The 23,017-nt window shown below is 37.8% G+C and overlaps 1 protein-coding gene across 1 annotated transcript; it reads left to right on the top strand.

Moving 5' to 3' along the window:
• The first annotated feature begins 4,903 nt into the window (after positions 1-4,903).
• On the top strand, positions 4,904-22,635 carry LOC148129338 (vomeronasal type-2 receptor 26-like). Its single transcript, XM_087947281.1, has 8 exons — positions 4,904-5,092; positions 7,840-7,943; positions 8,542-8,833; positions 10,399-11,253; positions 12,819-13,046; positions 18,117-18,243; positions 18,690-19,556; positions 22,550-22,635. Exons 1-8 carry the CDS (start codon positions 4,904-4,906, stop codon positions 22,633-22,635), a joined length of 2,748 nt encoding a protein of 915 aa, XP_087803407.1.
• The last annotated feature ends 382 nt before the right edge of the window (positions 22,636-23,017 follow it).

Genomic DNA, 23,017 nt, shown 5'->3' with positions numbered 1-23,017 from the left:
CTTAGCCCAACCAGTAGAAATATTTTAATATTTTGTCAGCCATCCAGAGTAATAAAATGGGCAACTATATAAATCTGTTGGGCAACAATATAAGAATATTGAATAAGAATTGATTGTCATTTCCTGTTCTTTTCTTGGTTAGCCATATCATTTGAATGAGTTCAAGTCCCAACTTAGCCAGGAAATCCAGTTTGGGAATTTGAATTGGTCACTCTTTCTCAGCCAGACCTACCACACAGGATTCTTGTTGTGGTGAAAATAGGAGGAGGAAGGTTCACTGCCTTGAAAATCTGATCCTTTTAACAATTGCCCTAATCACCAAGAATGGTTGTTTGTTTATTTTCTTTCTATTTTTTATTGTTTTGTGAACCACTAATGGATATAGTTCATAATATGGGGAACTATATAAGTATTTTAAATAGTTGCATACTTAAGATTTTAATCAATAAAACGTCAGCATTATATGCAGCCCAATATTTTCCCTACATGCCATATTCTATTAGGAACAAGGATTAAAACCCATAAAGCTTGTCTGTTGATATCAGATTTTTATGCCTAAAAGGGCTACATTTATAGCCCAATAGTTATGATATTCATTTGGAAGTATTAAAGAAACTGAATTCTAAAAACCAGGATTCCAAAATTTGCCACAATTTAATGAGCTGATATATATTTTGACAAGGTGAGCAAAAGCGGTTGATGTAATCTGCAATTCCTTTCTTAAAGCAATGTGATGGTTAAAGTACATGTGGAAAGATAAGACCAAAATCCTAAATCCTTTGCTAAATGTAATTTATGCTGTGAAAGTCTCAGAGCAGGTTTCTGTAAATGAAATTGAGATATATTAATATATTTGAAATAATTTAATAAAATACTGAATTATTTCTTTATTTGATTTGAGATGTGCATTTGTGTCTCTTTTGTATCTAATTTGTTCAATCTCTAATGTGTATGTGTAAAACTATATTTCTCAGCTCTCAGCAAAGCAATCTTAAAACTATCTTTGTTGATATGTTGGCCTGTTTTCTCTTCTAATTAACTAATTGTAAATAATTTACATGAATATTAGTAGAAATTTACAGTCTTGAAACCACCAGCACGTGAGAGACAAAGAGTAGCTAAAAATAGACCCTGATCTTGTCAACAAGATCCTCATAAAATCCAATAATCCACATCAAAAAATCTATATCTCCCTTAAAAATAGATTAATGCCCATTCCAAATCTGACATGATGGTTTCTCAAAACCTTAAAAAGCTCTTCTGAGGGAATCAGTTCTATTTCCTCATTGACAACTATCCAGAAGTTGCTCATATTCCTTGCTTATGTCTTTCGGATGCTATAACTTTAATATTAAATAGTACTACTTTTTATCAATAGTTTTGTCTCCCTTTTTATACAAAAAACCTTTCTGTGTTTTATAGATATCACAGTACATCCAGATTTCTAAGGTCATGACAGGAACCAAACTTTCAGTTTAATAAAAAAAAAAAATGCCCCTTGCAATTAAAAATTTGGGCAGTATTAAAAGCAGCACAACACCCCGTTCAAGGATAACCAAAGCACTTTCATTAATTTTGAGAAATAAGGATTTTGGGGTCTGTCTGAAATCGGCAGATCATAAGACCTATGTGGGCTATGCTTAGGACTATGATTATAATTAGAATTACAAAGCTGTAAGGGACCTTGGAGGTCTTCTAGTGCAATCCCCTGCTTAGGCAGGAAATCCTATACCACTTCAGACAAATGGTTATCCAATCTTTTCTTTAGAACTTCCAGTGTTGGAGCATTTACAATTTCTGGAAGCAAATTGGTCCACTGATTAATTGTTCTAACTGTCAGGAAATTTCTCCTTAATTCTAAGTGTTGCTTCTCTCCTTGATTAGTGTCCACCTATTGCTTCTTGTCCTGCCTTCAGGAGCTTTGGAGAATAGCTTGACTCCATCTTCTTTGTGGCAACCCCTGCGATATTGGAACACTGCTATCATGTCACCCCTAGTTCTTCTTTTCATAAGACTATACATGCCCAGTTCCAGAAACCTTTCTTTATATGTTTTAGCCTCCAGTTCCCTAATCATCTTTGTTGCTCTTCTCTGCACTCTTTCTAGAATCTCAACATCTTTCTTACATCGTGATGATCAAAACTGGATGCAGTATTCCAAGTGTGACCTTATCAAGGCATTATAAAGTGGTATTTGTTAGATATTAGCATACTTACCTGTGATTGGTTCAGCCGTGGAAGGGGGAAAACAAACAGCTGTCACTGGCTGAAGCTGCCAACAGCTCTGCTGTAAAAGGGGTTGCCACAGTTTGGGTTCTTCAGTTCCTGCAGAGACAAAATAAAAGGTTTTACTGATCTGAGAGTCCTGCGTTTTCACTCACCCCATAATCTAACACTGGCGACAAAGGTGGGATACTGAGACAACAAAGAACCAGATCAACCTGGAACCATATAGCATCAGTGGCCAATACTCCAGAACAATGACCAGAATGATGCCAGGATCCAAAGTTCCAACAGCACCCTTCCATCCAGCTATGGAAGACTGGGAATCATACATTGACAGATTCCACATGTCCCTGGAGAGAAATGACCTTCTCAACATGTCGAAACAGAGGAAATGAGCCATCTTCCTCACACACTGCGGGCCCGCAGTATTCAAAATGGCCAAAGCATTGTCCTCATTCAACAAATTGAAGACAATGGCATGGCCAGACTTGGAAAGGATCCTGAGAGCACACTTCACGCCCCAGGCATTGGGTTTAGTGAGGCGACATGAATTCTACTGGTGAGACCAGAAGGAAGGGGAGACCATCAGCGACTTCATAGCAACCCTGTGAGAAATTGCTGCCACCTGCAAGTTCCTCAACGTGGACAAGACAATGAGGGATCACCTGGTCCTAGGATTCCGAGACCTAAACCTCCAGAGCCGCTACTGGCAAAGAGAAATGGCCACCATACACCATGAGGATGTTGAGTCAGACTCCAACCCATACGAAAACAAAGAAATATATCAACTATGATCAGAACAAACACCAAAAACCCAAGACAGAGGAAGAAAAAAAATGGGTGTGTTGGATGCAAGGGGAATCACCCAAGGTCAGAATGCTCTTTTCGTAACGCAATCTGCCAGAGATGTGACTGAAGGGGGAACATCGCGAAAGCCTGCCAAGCAGCCCAACCAAATAGCCACCAGCAGAGACTGAGTACCCTGCCAAAGAGCAGAGCAAACCAATGGGAAGCAGGCGAGGGAATTTCATCCGGAGCTAAAGAAACGACAAGCTGACTACAGAGAGAGGCGAGATGCACCAGACAGTGACTGTAGGCCACTTGAAAGGTACATGTCCAAGTAACCATAGAGGGAAAACCGTGCTGGATGGAAGTGGATTCAGGGTTGTATCTGTCGATGGTCTCCTGGGATACCATGAAACAGTTGAGCCCCCGCATATCTCAAACCAAACTTAAACAAAGAGACTAACCCTGAGGGACTACCAAGGGAACAGGAACCCTTTAATAGGAATCAGAAGGTTCCAAATACAATTCAAAAATTTCTCAGGGTATCTACCACTGACAATAGTAGACTGGGACAGACTGAGCCTGCTGGGGCTAGAATGGTTACAACCCTTGGGAATCGAGGTCACTGGGATAAACAGCATCACCGAGGCTGAGTGGGAAGACAGCCTGATGGAAGAATTCTGGATGTGTTCGACAGAAAATTGGGCAAGTACTCGGGGTCCTCCATTACTTTTAATCCAGACCCTAATATTGCCCCATCAGAATAAAGCTGAGGCGGGTCCCCTTTGCACTGCAACCAAAGATAGATGAGCAGTTAGACAAGCTGATCGCACAGGGAATTTTGGAATCAACCAACCATGCAAAATGGGAAACCCCCATAGTCATACCCATTAAGCCAGATGGGTCAGTGCGCATATGTGCTGATTATAAGGCTACTCTGAACCACGCCTTACAACAAAGTAGTACAACACCTTTTACACTCCCAGGGGTGGGGGAAGGTATTTACGAAGCTTGACATCACCCAAGCCTACCAATAATTAGGTAGACAAAGAGACAGTTGTAAAGCATGGGGGGGGGGTATTCAAATGTAAATGCTTGCAATTCGGAGTCAGCATAGCCCACAAGCTATTCCAGAGCCTAATGGAACACTTCCTACAGGGACTAGAGTGGGTTGTGCCCTACTTCAATGATGTCCTTATATCAGCCAAGGGCAAAAGACAATTTCAAAAATGCCTAAGGGCCATGCTAAGACATTTCCAGGAGGTGGGGCTAAAAAACAAAAAAGAGAAATGCCAGCTAGCAGCAAACAAGGTGGAGTTCCTAAGATACCTGATAGATAGCTCAGGAATACACCCCACTGAAAGCAAACTCAAAGCAATTAAAGAAGCCCCCACACCAAAAAAACAAAACTGACCCACAACCTTTCTTGGGACTACTTAACTTCTATAATATATTTTTACCACAGAAAGCAACAATCACAGAACCTTTACACAGACTGCTTGACAAGAAAGGAGCCTGGACCTAGGGGCAGAAGGAAGAAGCGGCGTTCAAAGGCATAAAGAACATCCTAACATTAGATAGCGTATTAACACAATACAGCGAGGCATTCCCATTAATCCTGACATGTGATGCATCACCATTCAGGATAGGTGCAATAATCAGCCACACACTCCCAGATGGAAAAGAAGCCCCATAGTTGTTTACTCAAAAACACCATCAAAACCTGAACGAAACTATAGCCAACTCGATAAGGAAGCATTGGCCACAGTAACAGGAATTAAATGCTTCCACTAGAAAATTATGGGAGAAAATTCACCCTAGTCACCAATCACAAGGCGCTGCTGGGAATATTCGTAGGAAACCAGACAACACTGAACATCCTGTCACCCAGAATGACAAGATGGACAGAATTCCACTCAGCCTATGACTACGACCTAATACACAGACCCGGGAAGAACATAGACCACACTGACACACTCAGCTGGTGCCCCCTGCCAGACCTAGATGATGATCTAGCATCATCCACATCCATGCTTCTAATGGAGACTCTTGAAACTGCTCCAGTGACAGCCACAGACATCGTGAGAGCTAGCGCAAAGGACAAAACCCTGGCGCAAATCTTGAACTGGGTGTGGAGGGGGTGGCCAGAGATGGTGGAGGACATCAAACCATTCAAAAATTACCAAACAGAACTATCAGATGTTTGCTATGGGGGGACTGAGTGGAAACCCTGAAAGAGCTAAGGGAAGGAATATTAGAAATGCTGCACACAGGGCACCTGGGAATAGTAAAGATGAAATAATGGGCAAGGAGCTATGTGTGGTGTCCAGGGATAGACAAGGACATAGGTACCTGGGTAGCAACCTGAGAAGTCTGCCAAGAGTCCCAGCTTGCACCTCCACCACACCCACCCACAAATTGGAAACTCCACAGGGACCATGGTTGAGGTTACACATAGACTTTGTGGGGCTGGTGAAGGGACACACATTCCTGGTAGTGGTGGATGTGTACTCTGAATGGTTGGAGGACAGCATTATCCAATCCACCACAACCGAAGCGGTAATTAGAGCCCTCAGAAAACTATTTGCGACACATGGGTTGTCTGATGTAATAGCGTCTGATAATGGCCCACAGTTCACAACCACCCATTTCGAGGGATTCCTGGCAACAAATGGGATAAGACATGTCCTCTCTGCCCTGGGACACCCCTCGATAAATGGCCAAGTGGAGAGAATAGTGTGATTAATGAAGGAAACACTAACCAAGTTAGGGCCACTAACCAAGCCAAAATAGACAAGTTACTAAGCATTCAACATATAACACCCAGCACAAAAACTAACAAAAGTCCTGCTGAACTATTGATGGGAAGGAAACTAATGTCACAACTAAACAGACTACACCCCCAATACAACACTGACAACCTTGTAAATTTGTCCAGCAGATGCTGGGCATTGCAGGAGGGTGACCCAGTACACGCCAGAAACCTAACAGGCGAACTACTATGGATACCAGCCAAAGTAACCCAAATAACAATCCCCCAATCCTACCGGGTCAAAACAAACGATGGCAGAAATTGGAGGAGGCATATCGATCAACTCTGGGGACGACAGATAAGGGGATCACCAGAAATGCCAGACACCCCCAAAGGGGAAAGGGATAAGTCCCCCCAAAAAAAAAACAAATACACCAGGCCCTGACAACTAACGAGGCAAACCCTCAACAATTAATATCAAACCCAAACAGAGAGCACAATCACGTACTGGCAGTCCAGCGATGGGTCAGTGAGACCAGAGAAGAACAGGCCAGGGAGAGAAACGAGAGTGCGTCCTCTAGCAGAAATAAGATGGCCACACCCGTGAAGAGTTTCCAGGAGGTTCCAACAAAAGAACTCAGAGAGATGATAGAACCACCCCAATCGGCTGAAAACCCACCGATGACTAAGCTGCGTAGGTCAGGTCATACCCATAAAAGCCCTGCCTACTTGCAGGACTATGTACACTAAGAACACCAGATTGGTGAACCTGGACCAGTGGGGAGAGGTGTTAAATATTAGCATACTTACCTGTGATTGGTTGAGCCATGGAAGCAAGAAAACAAACATTCATCACTGGCTGAAGCTGCAGACACCTCCGCTGTAAAAGGGGCTGCCGTGGCTTGGGTACTTCAGTTCCTGCAGAGACAAAATAAAACGTTTTACCAATCTGAGAGTCCTGAGTCTTCACTCACCCTGCAATCTAACAGTATTAACATGTCATGTGATCTTGATTCTATTCCTTTGTTTATGCAGCCTTGAACTGTGTTGGCTTTTTTGGCAGCTGCAGTATACTGCTGGCTCATATTTAAATGATTGTCCACTAGGACTCCCTTTCACATTTACTACTATTGAACAAGGTACCACATATAGTATATCTGTGCATTTTATTTTTCTTGCCTAAATATAGAACCTTACTTTTTTCACCATTGAATTTCATTTTGTTAGATAGCACCCAATGTTCAAGTCTGTCAAGATCCTTCTGTATCTTAAGCCTATCTTCTGGAGTGTTGGCTATTCCTGATAGCTTGGTGTCATCTGAAAATTTGATGAGTTCCACATCTATCCCCTCGTCCAAATCATTGATGAAGATGTTGAAGAGTACTGGGCCTAAAACAGAGCCTTGGGGTAGTCCCCTGCATATTTCCCATACTTCCCTGATTTATCGGTTATGCTAATGCCCAAATATTAGAGTCACATTCATGATCATGCTGGACAGCAATGTTATAGCAACATCACTCTAGTATAGCATGTTCAACAGACAGCAAAAATCTACAGCTGATCTCTTTGGAGAGCACAAACTTGAGGGAGAATTGTATTTTTTTCTTAAGAATACATCTTTTCCATTTTAAGTGTCTTCTTTTCAAATGAAATAGAAATCTTTTCCATCAATCAAGACATGTTTCCTTAAATTCTCTTGGGATTTCCATGAAGTAATTGCATGCCTATTTACTTTTGAAAGGATGGTAGTTATTTTGTTTATGTTCAACCAGATACAGAATTTCATGGAGAATATTATAAATGTCTCAACTTTTTCAGGTAGACTAAAAATACTTCAATTCTACAACACAGTTTGTGGAAACTATTCTTTTCTAAGGTTTGCATTATAACCACCTTTTGTTACCAGAATACTAATATCACTGTCATCAAAGAAGTCAGGGAAAGATTGGCTTTTCTCCAACAATGTTAACTTTAATAATATTCTCACTAACTTTATTTAATCGCATACTTTCTAAATCATATAATATCCAATGTAAAGTTCAAAGTCCTCATGATCCATATCATATATACCATCAGCCAGGTGATGTCATTGTGGGTGGCATTGTCACTCTAGCTGCTTTCCTGCGTGCTACCCCAGAGTTCAGCATTCTTCCACCATCACCATTGCCTGAAGAGTTTATGTAAGGATTTTATGCTTAGTTCCACATATTCTAACTGTACAAGCTGCTACTAATTCATAATTCAATCATAATTCATAATGTTACTCAGCCAATGTTTAATGATAAATCTGGGCCAGGAGAAAATCATTTAAATCATTATTTTTCTATATAGATAGGTCTGGTAAAGTTTAATTGTTTGCATCTTCTCTGCAAATTTTACACATTCTTCCTTGTGATTTTCTTCCTTTTGATTTATATACAATTGAGATAATTGTAGTAAAATGTGGCATTTTTTCATACCTTGGTGATATGAAAAGTTTTCATTAATATATATTATGAATATATTATTCAGTCAAAGAACCAAAGAGTGATTTCTAAAAATAAAGGAAAAATACAATGTTTTGCGTAAATTAGTAAACATGTATAAAATATTGACTACTTTTTCCATATATTATATTGTATAAAATAACTGCTTTATAAAACCTTCACTGCATTAGTGTCATATACATACTAATAAAAATACTCTAAGACATATAACACGAGATGCTATAATTCATGTGTCTGTTATTTAAAAAACTTTTAAATATTTATCTGACATTGAATTTATCTTCTATTTTAGATTAGTACCTAAATATTACCAAAGTATCGTGGCTCTGGCATTTGCAGTCCAGGAGATCAATAAAAGCCCAGAGATCTTATCCAATGTCACTCTTGGCTTCCACATCTATGACAGTTACATCAATGCACAGAAAACATACCATGCTACAATGTTACTCATTTACAACATGGAAAACTTTTCTCCCAATTATATCTGTGGTATCCAGAATCATCTGATCTCAGTGATTGGCGGACTAGACTCCAAAACTTCCATTGCCATTGCAGATCTCTTGGATATCTATAAGACTCCACAGGTAAGAAAGAGAGCATACCTGACTTTTTAGAACTTTTCCATTTTATTTGGTAAATTAGAGGTAGAAATTGGGATTCTTTTAAATAACATTGTACTTTGTGTGCTTCTTCTCTGTTAAAATCCTTTCACACACACACCCTATTTTAAAAAGAAGGACAATAAAAAGTTAGAGAAATTTTATCTAAGACAGCAAACTACTTTGGTATGAATGAAAAATGTGAATTTTTTTTCTGATTACATGGCTTTTAAATATTTCCAGTCATGTAAGAACTATGTAACCCAAATACCAAAAAGTTTTTTAGCATAATTTAGTTTCACAAAAATATTGTCACCTAAACTTTGATGACAATGATATTATTCCAGAGATGTGTACACAAATTAGATACAAAAGAAATTACAGAAAAGATGAATGAAGAAGTAAGGATAGTGTACACCAATTACAACTCCTATAGAAAATGAGGGTTTTATTTATTGATTAAATGTTTTTTTTTGCAACCACAATTGCTTTTGGAGGCTTATGTAGAAAATATACAACACAAACTATGGACAATAGACTGTAAATAATAAAAACACAAGTAATGCAACAGTGAAAAAAAGGATAATGAAAAATGGAAATATCAAAAGAAGTCTGGGGTAAGACTGTCCAAAACATTTCAAAGGCCAAGAGCTTTTGAAAGATCTGCAAAGATTTCTGCAGAATCAAGGGCCCCTTTAATATTAAATTTGATTCAGGATTTTCCCTATTTAGAGTTCTTCATGGAAGTGAATCTGCAATCCAAATTCACAATAAAGAAAAGGGAAGGGGGATGTTCTGGACAATGGTAATTCAAGGCAAGCCTGTAGCTTTTACTTTGCCTCCTCAATCCAATACTGATTTAATCTGAAATACTGTAATTTGCAAGCAGCTATCATTAATTGAGTCATTCAGCCACATTTCAATGAAGCAGAGGGCTGCCAAATTTTAAAAGTCTGTGTTGTTTCTATTTAAAAGTAGTTCATCTATCTTATTGATGAGTGAATGAAGATTAGTTAAATGCAGAAACAGGAGGGAAGATTTGCTTATTAAATATTAAGCAAATATTAATAAATTAAGCAAATATTAATAAATATTACTATTACTATTAAGGCCTAAGTTGTAACAGACATAGCTATTTGTCATAAAATACAATTCATTCATTCATTCATTCATTCAATAATACTGCATTGCATTTAAAATTGCTCAAAACATGAGTACTTGTGACTAAAGAGATTAGGTTGGGTGTAAACAATCTCTTCAGGAAGATAGTCAGAATTTTCTCTAAAATGTCACATTTTATCCATTTTCTTCTCTTCTTTCCTATTAAGGAGGATACTTGTTTGCATTCTTCTATCTCTCTAGCAGCTGATCTTGCTTTATCTCTCTTTTCTGTCCTTTCAATCTAACTTCAGCAATGCTATGTTTTGCTTATTCATGTAAGCATTTCTTGTGTTGCTGTATGAACGTATGCCATGTTTTTTAAAAGCATGAAAATAACTATGAAATGTGACTCTCTTTATCTCTGTCTTTTGTTCTCAATCCATATGCAGATTGTCTACGGCTCTGGCCCCATCATGAATTATAAAACACCAGGACTTCTTTTCTTCCACATGACTCCACTGGAAAGTCTTCAATATGAAGGGATTCTGTCTCTGCTTCTCCATTTCAGATGGTCATGGGTTGGGATAATGGTGATGGCCAATGATAATGGAGAAAGAGTTATAGAAACAATTGTTCCCTTATTATCCCAGCACAATATCTGTTTTTCATATATAGAGAGAATTGGTGAAATAACAACTCCTAATGAAATGTATGACTTGTTCAGTGAAGGTGCAGAAATACATGATAAAATTATGGATAGCAATGCTAATGTTCTGATAATTTATGGAGAATCTGATAGTATGGTAAGGCTGAGATGGCTAGCATATTTATCAAGAAAAAGCATAACAGATGTTGTCAAAGGTAAAGTGTGGGTATTTACTGCACAAATGGAGCTCAACTCATATGTATATCAAAGAAATTGGGATAGTGACATAATGAATGGTGCTCTGTCTTTCACAATTCATGCCAATGACCCACCAGGATTCCAGACATTTTCTGAAAGTAGACATCCTTCCATGACAGAAGATGGATTTATCAAGGATTTTTGGCAGCAATCTTTTGTTTGTGCATTTAAAACTTCAAACGTAGGTGAGGTAGTTGGTGATATTTGCACAGGAGAAGAGAAACTGGAAGATCTTCCTGTAACTTTTTTTGAAAAGCAGATAACTGGTCACAGCTATAGTATTTATAATTCTGTTTATGCAGCAGCACATGCATTGAATGCCCTGATTTCATCCAGATCTGTCCAATGGTCAGTGGCAAGCAAAGGAAGATTGAGGCTTCAAAATCAAGATTCATGGCAGGTAATGGACTGAACATCATCTTGAAGAAAAACATTATTTGTATAAAGCAAAATGAGCCCCTTAACATTAATTATAGCAATTCATTTTTATATCCTTTCCTATATCTGGAAAAGACAAAAGGTTCTCTGGTTTCATTAGCTATATCACATCCTGATGATTAAACCTCACATCCTAGACATAAACTGTTTCAACACCTTCTCTTGGGATGCTGTTTTATGACATTGCATGTCAAAACAGATAACAGATAACCAGAGTTGGAAGGGACTTTGTAGGTCATCTAGTCCAACCCCCCCCCCAAATGGGAGACCCTACACCATTTCTGACAGATGACAGTCCGATCTCTTTTTGAAAGTCTCAAGTGATGGTGCTCCCACAAATTCTGAGGGCAAGGTGTTCCATTAGTTGATTGTTCTCACTGTCAGAAAGTTTCTCCTTATTTCCAGGTTGAATCTCTCCTTGTTCAGTTTCCATCCATTATTCCTTGTCTGGCCTACAGGTGCTTTAGAAAATAGCTTGACCCCTTCCTCCCTGTGGCAGCCTCTCAAATATTGGAAGACTGCTGTCCTGTCTCCCTCCCCTGGTCCTTCTCTTTACTAGACAAGCCAAGCCCAGTTCCTGCAACCATTCGTTGTATGTTTTAGCTTCCAGTCCCCTAATCATCCTGGTTACTCTTCTCTGTACTCTTTCTAGAGTCTCAACATCTTTTTCTGTAAACAACCAGGCACAGATACATTCCCCTCCCTGTTGTGCCATCACTCTGCCAAATACCTAATTCCCACAGTATTATGTATTTACCTACATGGTATAGCTGTATTATCATTATTCTCACCTTTTCACCTACTTTTTCTAATTTATATCATTATTATGATTATGATCATTCTGTTGTTTTGCATGTACATGGAGAAAAATTCTTGTGTGTCTAATCATACTTGGCCAGATAAAATATTCTGTTTTGTTCTGTTCCATTCTACTCTGTTCAGTTCCATTCTATTCCATGATTTCCACTACATTAAATTCTTCTTAGACTGCTCCCCAAGTTAATTAATTTTTATCTCTTTTCCCATCTCTGGAAAGGACATAAGAGTCCCTGGTTTGATTAGCCACATCCCATCCTGATTGATTAACCCCACACATCCTGATTATTAACCCCTCACATCCTAGACATAAACTGTTTCAACTCCTGTCCTCAGGATGCTTCAGTTCAAAACAACTAGACACAGAGACATTTTTCCCTTGTTCAGTCATCTCACTACTGAACACCCAATCCACACAGTACTGTCTATGTATATTATCTATGTGGTATGACAGCATTGTTGTTATGCTTCTCATCTTTCCTACTACTGTCTCTTATTAATATCATTATTGTGATTATTGTTCTGTTGTTTTGCATGTATACTGAGAGTTTCTGCAACAAGGACAACTTCCTTGTGTGTCTAATCATATTTGACCAAATAAAGTATTCCATTCTATTCTATTCCATGATTTTCACTGCACCAAATTCTTCTTAGCTTCCCCCCACAATTAAACCCCACTTTCTAATATTGTATATTTGCTTTTTCCTCTAGCTGCACAACTTTTTAAAAGGTCTCACATTTAATAACAGCGCTGGGGATCTGATTTCTATTGACTACAATGGAGAATTACTAGCTGGATATGATATATTGAACTGGATTGTATCTTCTAACCAGTCCTTCAAGAGAGTTAAAGTTGGGAGGGTAAACCCTGCAGTTTTTTCAGACAAAATATTCACCATAAATGAAGATATAATAACCTGGCACAGTTGGTTTAACCAGGTGGGATCCTCCTTCTGGGAATGAATTCATTAGTTATTACAATGAAAGAAAACATTTGATATGATATATGAAGTAACTTTCCCAAATGGGATTGGCACACCCTACTTGTGTTGGCAGAAGAGGCCTACTTTAAAATCCCATCAGGCAAAGAATTTCAGCTGATGTGACCCAGGAAAAGATCCTTTTCTGCCAAGGCTCTTGCCATTTAGAACATCTTGCCATGGAATATAAGATCCATCCCCTCTCTTTTAGCCTTCAGAAAAGTTTTAAAATGTGGTTGTACTGGCTGGCATTGAGTTCTGAAGGAGAAGCTGTTCACCACTGGTGGTTGATGCACTAACAGAGAAGATTTTATTTTATTTTATTTTTTATTTATTTATTTATTTTTGTCAATTCTTTACAAGATAATAGGTATAAGTAAAAACATAGTTATGAATACATGGATACGTATAAGAAAAATAAAAGAAATAAAAGAAACAGTAGGACAGGGACGGTAGACACGTTGGTGTGCTTATGCAGGACCCCTACAGACCACTTAGGAAAGGGGTGAGGTCAATAGTAGACAGTCTAAGGTTAAAGTTTTTGGGGTTTGGGGAAGAAACCACAGAGTCAGGTAGAGTATTCCAGACATTAACCACTCTGTTGCAGAACTCGTATTTCCTGCAATCAAGTTTGGTGTGATTAACCTTGAGTTTGCATCTATTGTTTGGTCTTGTGTTTGAAGCGGAAGTATTCATTGACAGGTAGAACATTGCAATGTATGATTTTATATACTATACTCAGATCAGACCAAAGGCAGTGTAATTCTAGGTTTTCTGGTGGCATAAGGTATTCTGCAACGAGTAGAGGAGTGGAGAACTCTTCTTGTTTAATATTTCTGGACTTTCTCAACTGTGTTAATATCAGATACATAATGTGGGTTCCAGACTGATGAGCTGTATTTGAGTATTGGTCTAGCAAATGTTTTGTATGCTCTAGTTATTAGTGTAATATTACCAGAGAAAAAGCTACATAAGATTAGGTTAACAACTCTTAACGCCTTTTTCGTTATGTAGTTACAGTGGGCTCTAGCACTTAGATCATTAGAGATGAGTACTCCAAGATCCTTGAAAGAGTTTGGATCATCAACAAGGTCTTGACTATTCAGCCTGTATTTTATTTTCTGATTTTTTTTGCCAATATGTAAGACAGAGCATTTATTTGTTGAGATTTGAAGTTGCCATTTGTTTGACCATTCTGATACATAGTCAAGGTCTTTGTGAAGGGTAGCAGTATTGTCTGTGGTGTTGAATAGCTTTACATCATTAGTGAAGATAACACAGTTGCTCTTGATATGATCACAGAGGTCATTTATGTAGAGTATGAAAAGAGTTGGTCTTGGGGGGACACCACTGCCTTGGGGGACACCACTGTTGACAGGTACAGAATTTGATAGGATGCTCCCAATTTTGAACATTTGTTGTCTGTTTGACAGGAATGCTTCTATCCAGTTATGCAGGTGTCCAAAGATACCATAAGATTTTAGTTTTAGTAGTTTGTCCTGTACCACTGAATCAAAGGCTTTACAGAAGTTTATGCAAATTGCATCTATTGCTTTGCCCTGATCAAGTTGAGTAGACCATATGTTTCTGCAGTGTAAGAATTGCAGATTACATGATAGTTTTTTCCTGAAACCAAATTGTTTATTAGAGAGTAGGTTGTTTGTTTCTAAGTGGAGGATAATGGATTGGTTAATAATTGATTCCATGACTTTACAGGTGACGCAGAATAAAGAGATTGGTCTGTAATTTTCAACTAGGCTGGGGTCTTCCTTTTTGAAGATGGGGATGATCATGGCTTGTGACCATAGTTTTGGCAAGGAGCTGGTCCTGAAAGATTTTTCAAAGATTATGCTTTAAGGTTCTGTTATGGCAGTGGATAGCTTTTTAAAGAAATAGGCACATATTCCATCAGGTCCAATAGATAGAGATGGTTTCAGATTGCGTAGTGCTTTTTCAACATTGTCTTCTGTAAAATCGATATGTATTAGATCATTGTAGTTGACTGTGGTTTGACTAGGAAATACTGGGCATGATCCGTTGCTATTTACAAATACTGAGCCAAAGAATGTGTTAAAGATGTAGGCTATAATAGTCTCATCGTTGCAGTCTTTACCATTAGGTCCTTTCAGGGATGGGATGAACCTTGAGTCTTTTAGTTTGTTGTTTACAGAATTGTAGAAAGCGTGGGTGGAATTGGTCCATTGAAGGTTTTCTTCTTGTGTAATGTGATAATTGGTCCATTCAGTTTTTATCTGGTGGCATAAATTTTTGTATCAGCTTTTGAAGTTGGCAATGTGACCAGATTTGGTTTTCCGCCAAAGTGATTTCTTTTTGGATTGAAGCTTCCTTATTGTTTTGGGTAATATGTTTTTTCTGGTTTTGGGAGTTGTTAATGGTACATATAGTATAGACCAAATAAGATGGCATTTGGACGTTTATGTTTTTCTTTATTGGATGCCACTCAGAGTTGACAAATAGATAAACAGACAGACAGACAATTCGTTATTTCATATTCTTTTTTAAAAAAAATAGAACTCGGTTTTCTACAGATATACATTTCAATTGTATTGTTCATGCTGACTAACAATTTATTATTATTATGACAGTTTATTCAAAAGAAAAGACAAATAGTTGAAATTTTGCTTTTTAAATTTGCATTGCTTAGCTGTGGATATGTGATATCTCTTTTTCTTCAAATTATAATGTATAAATTACAGATTAAATGAACTATTTGGTTAATCTTCTTTGAATCTGTTGTGTTTGTTATTACAGTAACACAAATACAAAAAGTTCTTTTAGGATCAATGCTTACAATTAAATTTCAACTGTACAAAACCTATGGGTGTTCTCAACCAGTTTCTGAAGTAAATTGTTGTACAGAAATTGAGCCTGCTTTTACCAAACTGGGATGGACATTAATTCAAATAAGAATTAGATGGCACATTTTTACATGCTATCCACAAGGCTGAAACAAACAGCCCATCTCTGTTTAAGATTATCCAATCGAGATCTAAGAAAAGCCTAAAAATAAAATGCTTATATCTAATGCAGAACTTTACTTAGAAACAGGTCGGCCCAAACTTAAACATTTAATGTATGAGATTGTTCAATGTGAGTAAATTTGAATTTCCTATCTCAGTGCTTGGTTCCACTGATTCTGGTTGATTCCTTTCTTGCATCCAGGAAATTAGAGCTCAGCAAAAAAAAATGGTGCAACTTCTTGGATCTCTAAGAAGTCTCTGGATGGGCATAAACACATAAAAGTTACCCTGAAATGGAGATTCATTGATATACATACATAGATAGAACAATGCAGAATGTCTTCAAGTGTCCTAGCTAGCTAAATGACTACGTACATGTCCCCCAAGCAGCCCAATATTTTAAAAATCTCACTTTCTCAAAGTTTTGGAAAATGTTCACATTTCATCACTTTCATAGGCTTCCATCAGTAATCCTTAAAGTAGGTATGAGATCACCCAGAGTTAAAAACTCATCAAATCACAGTAGTAACATTCCATCACTGGTATTTGCAAAAGGCCAATCCACATCAACCAATACAAAAACTATTACTCAAATTTGGTCTTAGTCTGTTTCATTACACAGTGAAGATTGCTATCCTGGTGTCAAAAAAGAAAATAAAAAGCCACTGTGTAACATCCTGACAAAGGACTGATCATGTGACCTAGCTATCAGTTTATTGATTACAGGTAGTACTCAGTGTAGGACGAAACTTGGGCTGGAACTTCCATTACTAATGGAAGCAGTTGTTAAATGAGTTGCACTTGATTTTATGACCTTTTTTGGCATGATTATTACATGAAACACACAGTCATTAAGCAAATACAGCTTCCTACATTGACTTTGCCTGTTGGAAGCTGGCTAAATGGTCACAAATAGAGGTTATGTGATTGTGTGAATGTACAATCATTATAAATATGTACCATTTTCCATGTGCCTAAATGTTGATCACATGACTGTGGGGATGCTGTGATACTAAGTGGAAGGGTTGGCCTAAGTCACTTTTCTCTACATTGTCATAACTTCAAACATTAAGCAAATAGTTATATTCAAGGACTACCTGTAGTGTAGTAATAGTAATAGTGTAATATTACACTATCATTGTAATACTGTAATAGGTATACTGCTAAAATTTTGTATATAATGCATTGTATATAATGTCTATAGAGATTCTCAGTCATCTAGGTCATGGTTGTCCCCAAGTTCTTTTTCAAGAAGCAAATGGATTTTCTGTTTGAAGATATATTGCTTCTTCCTAAATTCCAGTTGTTTCTTGAAAAAGAACCTTTGGGGTTATATATAATGGGTTAAACATTATTTTTATGCAACTGAAAATGGTCAATGAAGCAAGTTTAAAAATAGCTTCAAAGTGGAATACAATAGATTCATACAGTAAAAATTATATATATTTGGAAAGGCTGAAAATCTGATGCATCTTTCCATACACAATACTGTAGGCCAGTGTCTACATAAGTAGAACACAACATTTAAACAGCTTTATAGAAAACAATTATGCTTAGCAGTGACAGGAAACCAGGCCACCAAAGAACACAGTGTCTGGACACCATCATAACTAACACCTGCCAGATCATAAAACAACTCAAAAAAGTAGTTCAAGATCAGAAAGTGTGGAGAGATCTGGCCCACAGAACAGAGGTAGTATTCAGCAGGTTCTGACCAGTTCTGGAGAACTGGTAGCGGAAATTTTGAGTCGTTTAGAGAACTGGCTAATACCACCTCTGACTGGAGATTTTACAGTAACCTTCCCCTGCCACACCCACCAAGCCACACCCACAGAACCGGTAGTAAAAAAAATTGAATCCCACCACTGCTACAGAATCAACATTATCACATCATTATCATCATCAATTAGCTTTATTGTAGTTCATTTGTTTGTTAAGAGCTATTGAATTGGGTAGCATACAAATTTAATAACTTATTATTAATTATATCCTAATTCAGACTAATATCTTCATTGTTCTTGTTTGTTTGTTTGCTGTTTCTACTCCAGTCCCAGCCTGTTTCATTATGCACTGGGAGTTGCAATCCTGGTTCCAGCAAGAAAATGAAGGAAGGGCAGCCCTTTTGTTGCTATGACTGCATTCTATGCCCACATGGGAAGATTTCAGAAAAGGAAGGTAAGAAATATTATGTTGGGGTTTATCTCACATGATGGTAGCAGTTTCCAAATGCAAAACTGTACAACTGAAGTCTCTTTTGCCTGATATTTTGTCCAATATTTTGAATGGGATTGATATATTGTAGTATTAGAACTTGCTGAAGACAAATCAGATGAACATTATTATCCTACCTAGTTCAAATGCATGAATTATATGGAGAATTATATACTTATATAAAGAATTAAAATTCTAAAAATCTTTTACATTTCATTTTGAAATTAAAATACAACTTCACCACATTAAACAGATTGCTTAAAGAGTTAGAGCATTCTTGAAATATACAGACTAATATTTAAGTGTTTAATGAACTGGAAATAAAAACATTCTAACTATACAAAGAATATTATAAAGATATACCTTACTCTATATTCAGCAGAAGATCTTCAAATCATTTTATTTTTCAGATACAAACGATTGTTACTTGTGTCCAGAAGGAAGCTATCCAAGCAACAATCAGGATTCCTGTATTCCTAAAACTTCAACATTTTTGTCTTATGAGGAACCTTTGGGAATCAGTTTGGTTTTCTTTGTTATTTTGTTTTCTTTGCTCTTGGTGATGGTGCTTGCAATATTTGTAAAAAACCACAATTCTCCTATCATCATTGCCAATAACCGAGACCTCACTTACATTCTCCTCATCTCCCTCCTGCTCTGTTTCCTTTCTGCATTCCTATTCATTGGTCATCCTGAGAAGATGGTATGTCTCCTGCAACAAGCAACTTTTGGGATTGTCTTTGCAATGGCAGTTTCTTCAGTGCTGGCAAAAACTGTCACGGTGGTTCTAGCTTTCCAGGCCACCAAGCCAGGATCCAAGATGAGAATGCTTGTGGGAAAGAGACTGTCCAACTCCATTGTCATTTCCTGTTCTCTTATTCAAATAGGTATTTGCATAATATGGCTAAAAAGTTCTCCCCCTTTCCCAGATACAGATATGGATTCAGTAGTTGAAGAAATTATTCTGCAGTGCAATCAAGGCTCTGTGACTATGTTCTACAGTGTCCTAAGCTATTTGGGCTTCTTGGCTGTTGTTAGTTTCACAGTTGCCTTCATGGCCAGGAAATTACCTGATACATTCAATGAAGCCAAATTCATCACTTTCAGCATGTTGGTCTTCTGTAGTGTTTGGATATCCTTTGTCCCAACCTATTTGAGCACCAAGGGGAAGTACATGGTGGCGGTGGAGATATTTTCCATCTTGGCCTCTAGTGCTGGTTTGCTGAGCTGCATCTTTCTTCCCAAATGTTATATAATTGTTTTCAGGCCTGACTTAAATACCAAAAAACATTTAATGAGGAGAAAAAAATAATGATTTTATCAAGTCATGCCCTTTCCTATACTTTACAAGGTGGCATATATATACATTTATATATATTTCATACATATATATATATATATTTCATACATTCATACTCAGTTAGAAAACCAAGGAGTATACGAAATCCCTTGCACCGCCTGACCCACCACATACATTGGACAAACTAACAGAAGAATAAGTGCACGCATTGAAGAACATAAGAACTCAATCAAAAAAGAAGAACCGACCTCTTCCCTGGTCCAACACCTCAAAGCCACAGGACATGGGATTGACTTTAAAAATACTAGAACTATCGCCAAAACCGAAGACTTCAACAACAGAATAATCACAGAAGCCATAGAGATAGAAAAACGCCCACACAGCATGAATAAAAGAGATGACACCTCCCGCTTACCAGCCATTTGGAAACCCGCCCTCATGAACAGACGAGTACCTAACATGATGAATGACACCAGACCCACACCCACGAGGGCCACACAAGATGCCACCACCACACTTCCACGTAAAAAGCAGACTCCCACCCACACAGAAGATGAGACACAACCACAGACCAGAAGCCGCACTGCAGCTGCATCACTATCCACTTCAAACCCCTCTGAGCCATACATGAAGCGAACTGACCCCCACCATGAAGATGCAGCACGACCACGAACTCGAAGCCAAACAGCAAGATCACAGCTCACCAGCTCAAATCACCCAATAACTAATACCAATATATATATATATATATTTCATATTTGTTTTCTGAGGTTCTCGCGGGTATTTGTATGTGGATCTTGGTTATTTTTCCCCACGTAAGATTGGAAGTATCTAGGCACGCTGAGGAAGTCTCATTCATCATCTTCAGGCTTGTGCTTCGGCTCTGTGCTTCTCAGAGTGATGAGAAGCATAGAGCCGAAGACACAAGCCTGAAGATGATGAATGAGACTTCATTGAAACGCTGCCTAGATACTTCCAATCTTACGCAGGAGAAAACCCGAATAACCAAAGATCCACATATATTTCACACACACACATATATATATATATATAGACATACATACATACATACACATATACATACACATACACATACACATACACACACACACACACACACACACACACTCATATATATGGCCTTCAGCTTTGTTGGAAGTTTTTCCCGTCATAGTAGTGGTGCTTTTAAAGTTGTACAGCGTTTCAGCAGATCTCATTATCATCAGGCTTCTGTATTGTACAATACAGAAGCCTGATGATGGCAGATGAGATTCTGCTGAAACGTTGCTACAACTTTAAAAGCACCACTACTATGACGTGGGAAAATACCCAACAAAGCTTAAGGCCATACATGTAAGTACCGAAAACTTAAGAATATATATATATATATATATATATATATATATATATATATATATATATATATATATATATATATTTCTTCTGCCGATTCTGCGAAAATGTTGCTACAACTTTAAAAGCACAACTATAATGACGTCAGAAAATACCTGAACAAAACTGAATACCATATATATATATATATATATATATATATATATATATATATATATATATATATATATATATATATATATATATATATATATATATATATGTTTTCTTAAGTTTTCAGGGTACTTACATGTATGGTGTTCGGCTTGGTTCGGGTATTTTCCCACGCCATTGTAGTTCTTTTAAAGTTGTAGCAACGCTTCAGCAGAATCTCATCTGCCATCATCAGGCTTCTGTATTGTGTCCGTCTGTGGGTCAGACTTTACAGTGGTTTCAGATTTAAATTTGGGGCAGCCTATTGCTGTGCCAGAATGGTTTTTTTCTTCATCCTGATTGGTTGGGAGTCTTGGTCTGTGTTTATTGGTCTCGGAGTTTGCTGTGTTCTGCTTGATGGGTGTCTCTGATATCTTCTGTCTGTTTTTTTGGCTCTTTTTGTATCTTGATTGGCTGGCAGCATTGTGTTACTTTAATGGAGGCCTTTAGTGCAGCTTGGCTTCGGGTAAATGGACGGCTATCATTAGTTAGGAAGCTGGGTTTCATCTGGGTGCCTGGTTGGGGTGTGTTTGAGCTGGAGGTATCAGGGGGGATCTGTTTGTGCCCAGGTGTTTGCCTGGCTTGTGGTATATATATAAAGCTGTTCACAAGAAATTGTTTAGAACACAAGTCTAGTCCTGCCAAGAATGTAATAAGGGTTAACGGAGAGGCAGTTTCTGTAAGCAACACCAGAATATTTCCTTCCTGCCTTCTTTACAGGATTAGGCCAGTAATTTCTTCGAATAACCAGTTCTCCAAACTGCTTCGAATGTTAACAACCGGTTCTAGCGAATAGGTGTGAACTGGTAGAATCCCACCCCTGTATATATTGCTCCATAGAATGTCACAGCACACTCTGAGTGGTTTACAAAGTCAGCATATTTTATTCTTATTTTTTATTTATTTTGTCAAGCGACTATAAGATAACAGGTATAAGTGTAAGCATGGTTATGAATACATGAAATGGATACATATAAGAAAGAAAGTAAAAGAAACAATAGGACAGAGATGGTAGGCACGTTGGTGTGCACCCCCTACTGACCTCTTGGGAAAGGGGTGAGATCAATAGTAGACAGTCCAAGGTTAAAGTTTTTGGGATTTGAGAAAGAAACCACAGAGTCAAGTAGAGTATTCCAGATATTGACCACTCTGTTGCTGAAGTCGTATTCCCTGCAATCAAGTTTGGTGCGATTTTCCTTGAGTTTGTATCTATTGTGTGCTCTTGTATTGTTATAGTTGAAGCTGAAGTATTCATTGACAGGTAGGACATTGCATTGTATGATTTTATATACTATATTCAGATCAGACCAAAGGTGGTGTAATTCTAGGTTTTCTAGGTCTAGAATTTCGAGTCTGGTGGCATAAGGTATTCTGCAACGAGTAGAGGAGTGGAGAACTCTTCTTGTGAAATATTTCTGGACTTTCTCAACTGTATTAATATCAGATACGTAATGCAGGTTCCAAACAATCTGAGTCCTCATTTTACCGACTTTGGAATGAGGGAAGGCTGAGTCAACCTTGAGCCAGTCAGGATCAAATCCTGGCTATGGTCATAATCCTGGCTATGGTTAGCCTGTAATATTGCATTCTAACCACTGAGCCACCATGGCTCCTTAATCACAATTAAGTCACCTAGCAGTTTTTAATTTGAAAATATCTGACAATACCATATACAACAATATGTGTTGTTTAGGGTTTAACTGTGGATTCCTTGGTGCTCTCTGAGCTTGGTTGTCTGTACAGATATTGTTATCTTGTTAGGTAATAAATGTCTACCAAGGTCAGAGAACATCAAGGACTGAACAATATCATGGCTGAAATTGTGACTGTTCTTTTTATTACAGTTATATAGAGAATCTAATATTTTTTACATTTTCTTTTTTAAAAAAATTA

This window comes from Notechis scutatus, chromosome Z (genome assembly GCF_049901735.1).
Source record: "Notechis scutatus isolate UNSWTSFEM ecotype Mainland chromosome Z, rNotScu1.2, whole genome shotgun sequence".
Lineage (NCBI taxonomy): Eukaryota > Metazoa > Chordata > Lepidosauria > Squamata > Elapidae > Notechis > Notechis scutatus.
Note: the sequence above shows the minus strand (reverse complement) of the source record. Positions and strands in the feature narration are given on the sequence as shown.